Source organism: Protobothrops mucrosquamatus, unplaced genomic scaffold (genome assembly GCF_001527695.2).
Source record: "Protobothrops mucrosquamatus isolate PMUCROS unplaced genomic scaffold, P.Mucros_1.0 scaffold4200, whole genome shotgun sequence".
Classification (NCBI taxonomy): Eukaryota; Metazoa; Chordata; class Lepidosauria; order Squamata; family Viperidae; genus Protobothrops; species Protobothrops mucrosquamatus.
Window position 1 is genome coordinate 9,158 of NW_015390125.1, and position 4,400 is coordinate 13,557.

Consider the following 4,400-nt stretch of genomic DNA (forward strand, 5'->3'; position numbering starts at 1 on the left):
TTCTTTCTTCTCACCTTCCTTCCTTCCTTCCTTCCTTTTTTCCTTCTCATCTTCTTTCTTCTCACCTTCCTTCTTTCTTCCCACCCATCCTTTCTCCTCATACATTTCCTTCCTTCCTTCCTTCCTTCCTTCCTTCCTTCCTTCCTTCCTTCCCATCTTCTTTCTTCTCACCTTCCTTCCTTCCTTCTTCCCACTCACCCTTTCTCCTCATACATTTCCTTCCTTCCTTCCTTCCTTCCTTCCTTCCTTCTCATCTTCTTTCTTCTCATCTTCCTTCCTTCTTTCTTCCCACCCATCCTTTCTCCTCATACACTTCCTTCCTTCCTTCCTTCCTTCCCTGCCTCTCTCCCTAAGCTGCAGGGAGTGGGGGAGCCACCAGGGGGCGCTGTGGGCCACACCAGGCCCAGACCTGGCAGACTAAAGCTGACTGGCAAGAGGGGAGGGGCCAGTGGCTGAAAGCAGGAAGAAACCAAAGTGCAGAGCAAGGAAGGGAGAGCCAAGAGAAAGAGAAGCTCCCCCAGCCGGTGCGGAGTGGTTCATTCCACAGCTGCACCGGCAGACCGGAAGACCGTCCGGACACGTTGCTGGCCAAAGTCCTCTCTGGCCCCCTGGTGCATCTGAGCATCCTCTCACCTGGGCCCAGGTGAGCCTCTGAGCATGCCCCCGCTGCTGCTGATCTGCGGGACTGCAGCAGCAGCCTTTTTCGCCTACCTGGATGGCTGGTACCTGCTGAGGATGCCTCTGACTTACCTGTACGCCAGGTGGCTGCTGCCTTCCATCTCGGACCCTCTGCAAGAGCAGCAGTTCCACAGCTGGGTGCTGCCTTCCGACTTGGACCTGCTGGTGCACATGAACAATGCCCGTTACCCCCGGGAGGCCGACATGGCGCGCTGCGTCCACATGGTCCGCTGCGGGCTCTTCCAGGCCATCCGGGCCCTCGGGGGCCACACGATGCTGGCCGCCTCCTGCTGCCGCTTCCGGCGTTCGCTGCACCTTCTGGAGCATTTCACCATCCGGACCCGTATCCGAGGCTGGGACCACCGGGCTTTTTTCCTGGAGCAGCGTTTCGTCAGTGCCCGGGACGGTTTCGTTTGTGCCGTGTTGCTGGTGCGGCAACACGTAACGGGCACCAGTCCGGGCACGGCTGTGGAGCAGGCGTGCCGAAGGAAGGTGAGGGTCCAAAAAGGCTGGGAGGGCGGCTGGCAGCATCTACAGCGGCAAAGGCTGAGAGTAGGTAGAGAAATCAGAGCAGCAGAGCTGGAAGGGGCCTTGGAGGTCCTCTAGACCAACCCTGTTGCTCGAGCAGGAGATCCTATATACCATTCTGGGCAAACGGTGGTCGGATTCCTTCTGGAAAAACCTCCACGGATGGATCCCCTGCCCAGAGTTTTAAAAATCAGGAATTCTGAATTCTAAATGTATTTGTCTTCTTTTCCGTATATAGGTAGCCCTTGACTTAGCACAGTTCATTTAGTGGCTGTTCCAAGTTACAACTACACGGAGAAAAAAAAGGGACTTGTGACCGTTTTTCACGCTTAGGACCGTCGCAGCGTCCTCAGGGTCACGTGATCGAAACTCAAGACACTTGGCCACTGACTCATGTTTATGACGGTTGCCATGTCCCGGGGGCGGGGGGATCATGTGATCCCCTTTGGTGACTTTCTGATCAGCAAAGTCAATGGGGAAGCCAGATTCACTTAGCAACCGTGTTACTAACTTAACCACTGCAGTGATTCACTTAACAACTGTGGCAAGAAAAGTCGTAAAATGGAGCAAAACTCACTTTACGACTGTCTCCCTTCACAAGATAAATTCTGGGCTCAATTGTGGTGGTAAGTTGAGAACTACAGTAGCTGTAATTGTTCGAACTGTCAGGAAATCCCTCCTTAATTCCAGGTTGCTTCTCTCCTTGATTAGGTAAAAACTTCCAGTGTTGGAGCATTCACCGCTTCTGGAGGCAGGTTGTTCCACTGGTTAATTGTTCTAACTGTCAGGAAGTTTCTCCTTAGTTCTAGGTTGCTTCTCTCCTTGATTAGTTTCCATCCATTGCTTCTTGTCCTGCCTTCAGGGGCTTTGGAGAATAGCTTGACTCCCTCTTCTTTGGGGCAGCCCCTCAAATACTGGAAGACTGCTATCATATCTCTCCTGTTTCTTCTTTTCTTTAGACTGGCCAAACCCAAGTCTTGCAGCCGTTCTTCATATGTTTCAACCTCCAGTCCCCTGATCATCTTAGTTGCTCTTCTCTGAACTCTTTCTAGAGTCTCAACATCTTTTTTACATCCTGGTGACCAAAACTGGATGCATGATTCCAAGGATGGTCTTACCAAGGCATTATAAACTGAAATAAAGCTGGGACAAAATGTCACCACGGTATAGGTACCCTTGCTTGAGCAGGGGCTGGACTAGAAGACCTCCAAGGTCCCTTCTATTCTATTCTATTCTGTTCTATTCTATTCTATTCCTTTTCTATTCTATTCTATTCCACTTATCTATCATCTTCACATTAATCTGTCAATCTTTCTATCTTAAATTCCTTCCTTCCTTCCTTCCTTCCTTCCTTCCTTCCTTCCTTCCTTCCTTCCTTCTACTGTAAATTAATATATTTCTGACTTCACTTATCAGTGTGTTATTCCTAAATCTCTCTCTCTCCACTTATCTATGATCTTCACATCGGTCTGTCAATCTTTCTTTCTTTCTTTCTTTCTTTCTTTCTTTCTTTCTTTCTTTCTTTCTTTCAGTCCACAAGTCATAAAAGGGTCAGGTTTGAAGACCCCTGCTCTAGGACAGTGTTTCCTACCCTCAGCACCTTTAGGGGGAATTCTGGGAGTTGAAGTCCATGTTTTTTACAGTTGGGAACCAATGTTCTAAGTCAGGGATAGGCAATCTTGGCTCTTTTATGACTGGTGGACTTCAACTCCCAGAATTCCTCAGCCAGCATGGCTCAGCTTGGAAACCTCTCCCTTTCCCCTCAGCATGGCTGGCTCAGGAACTCTGGGAGTTGAAGTCCACGAGTCATAAAAGAGCCAAGGTTGCCTACCCCTGGCCTAGGCCTAGGCCGCTTTATGACTCGTGGACTTCAACTCGCAGAATTCCTGAGCCAGCATAGGGAAACTATGGCCCCTTCATGACTGGTGGACTTCAACTCCCAGAATTCCTCAGGCAGCCTGGCTCAGCTTGGAAACCTCTCCCTTTCCCCTCAGCATGGCTGGCTCAGGAATTCTGGGAGTTGAAGTCCACCAGTCATGAAGGGGCCAAGGTTGCCTACCCCTGTTCTAAGTGCATGAGGGTTCCCTTTGTGGAGTAGCCCTGCCATGTGACACGGCTGAGTTTCCACAACCTGTAGTACCCAATCCTATCTCTTGCAGCCCCGTGGGAATGTCGCAAGGGGATCTTAAGGGATCTGCTTTACCCCAGGGTTAAATCATTCACCAGTCAAGGAAAATATGGGTTGGCTTGCCAGGGACCACCTCAACACAGCCCAAACCCCAGAGAGAGATATTTTAGATTCTCTGGGGTTCTCCACACACACACCATCCTCCTCTCCCTCTGATTCCGGCAGTTATCCGAAGGATACTGCAGGAGCAGGCGGAGTTAATATTCATTGCTCCACACTGGCCGAGACGACCGTGGGTTGCAGACCTCGTGAGCCTTTCCACGGCTCCTCCGTGGCGGATTCCCGCGAGTCGCATATTTCTAACTCAGGGGGCCCTGCACCATCCAGAGCCCCAATGGCTCCAATTAGCCGCCTGGCGCTTGAGCGCCGCACCCTGACACAGGAGTCATCCTCGTCAGGCGTGATTGACATGATTCAGGCCTCCAGGAGGCCAGCGACTAATCGTATTTATGATCACACTTGGAGGAATTTCTGCCACTGGTGTGACAAGACTCAATTGACTCTCTCAAGGAAGTGGTCGAAATAGATTCCCTGCTGTCCTATGAAGGACGACTGTCTCGCGGCGCCTCAAAATGGCGGCCGCGCTGCAGGGCTGAGGGAGAATCAAACATCTCCCAAGCAAACCCAGTTTAAAAAATTCCAGTAAAATATTTGTAGCTCAGGATGGATCTGTGGGGACCTTGGTGCTCTCTGATCTTGGTTGTTTTCCTTGCAGACTTTTTTTTTTTTTTAATAAATGTTTTATTAATTTTTCAATTAAAAAACAAAAACATAAATCTTTTATCACAATATCAACCAAAAAGAATAACACTAATCAATACATTTCATTACTCAGCGAAGTGTCGTGGGAAAACCCAGTGGAAAAGGCAAGACAGCGACACAAAACAATCGTTCTTACTTGGAGATTCAGAGGTTTATTTTTCTAACAATTTGGAACGTAGCAGAATAACATCACTTACATTTTTTTTATTAAAAGTTTTATAACATTTACAAAATAAATGTTCCC

General features: G+C 49.3%; 1 protein-coding gene across 1 annotated transcript in view; it reads left to right on the forward strand.

Annotated features, from left to right (window-relative positions):
* Nucleotides 1-657: 657 nt before the first annotated feature.
* LOC107298690 (protein THEM6-like) overlaps nt 658-4,400 on the forward strand; it is a 9,456-nt gene continuing 5,713 nt past the window's right edge. The window contains exon 1 of the mRNA XM_015828065.1: nt 658-1,170. Coding sequence (XP_015683551.1) covers nt 658-1,170 — 513 coding nt within the window. The remainder of the gene's footprint in view (nt 1,171-4,400) is intronic.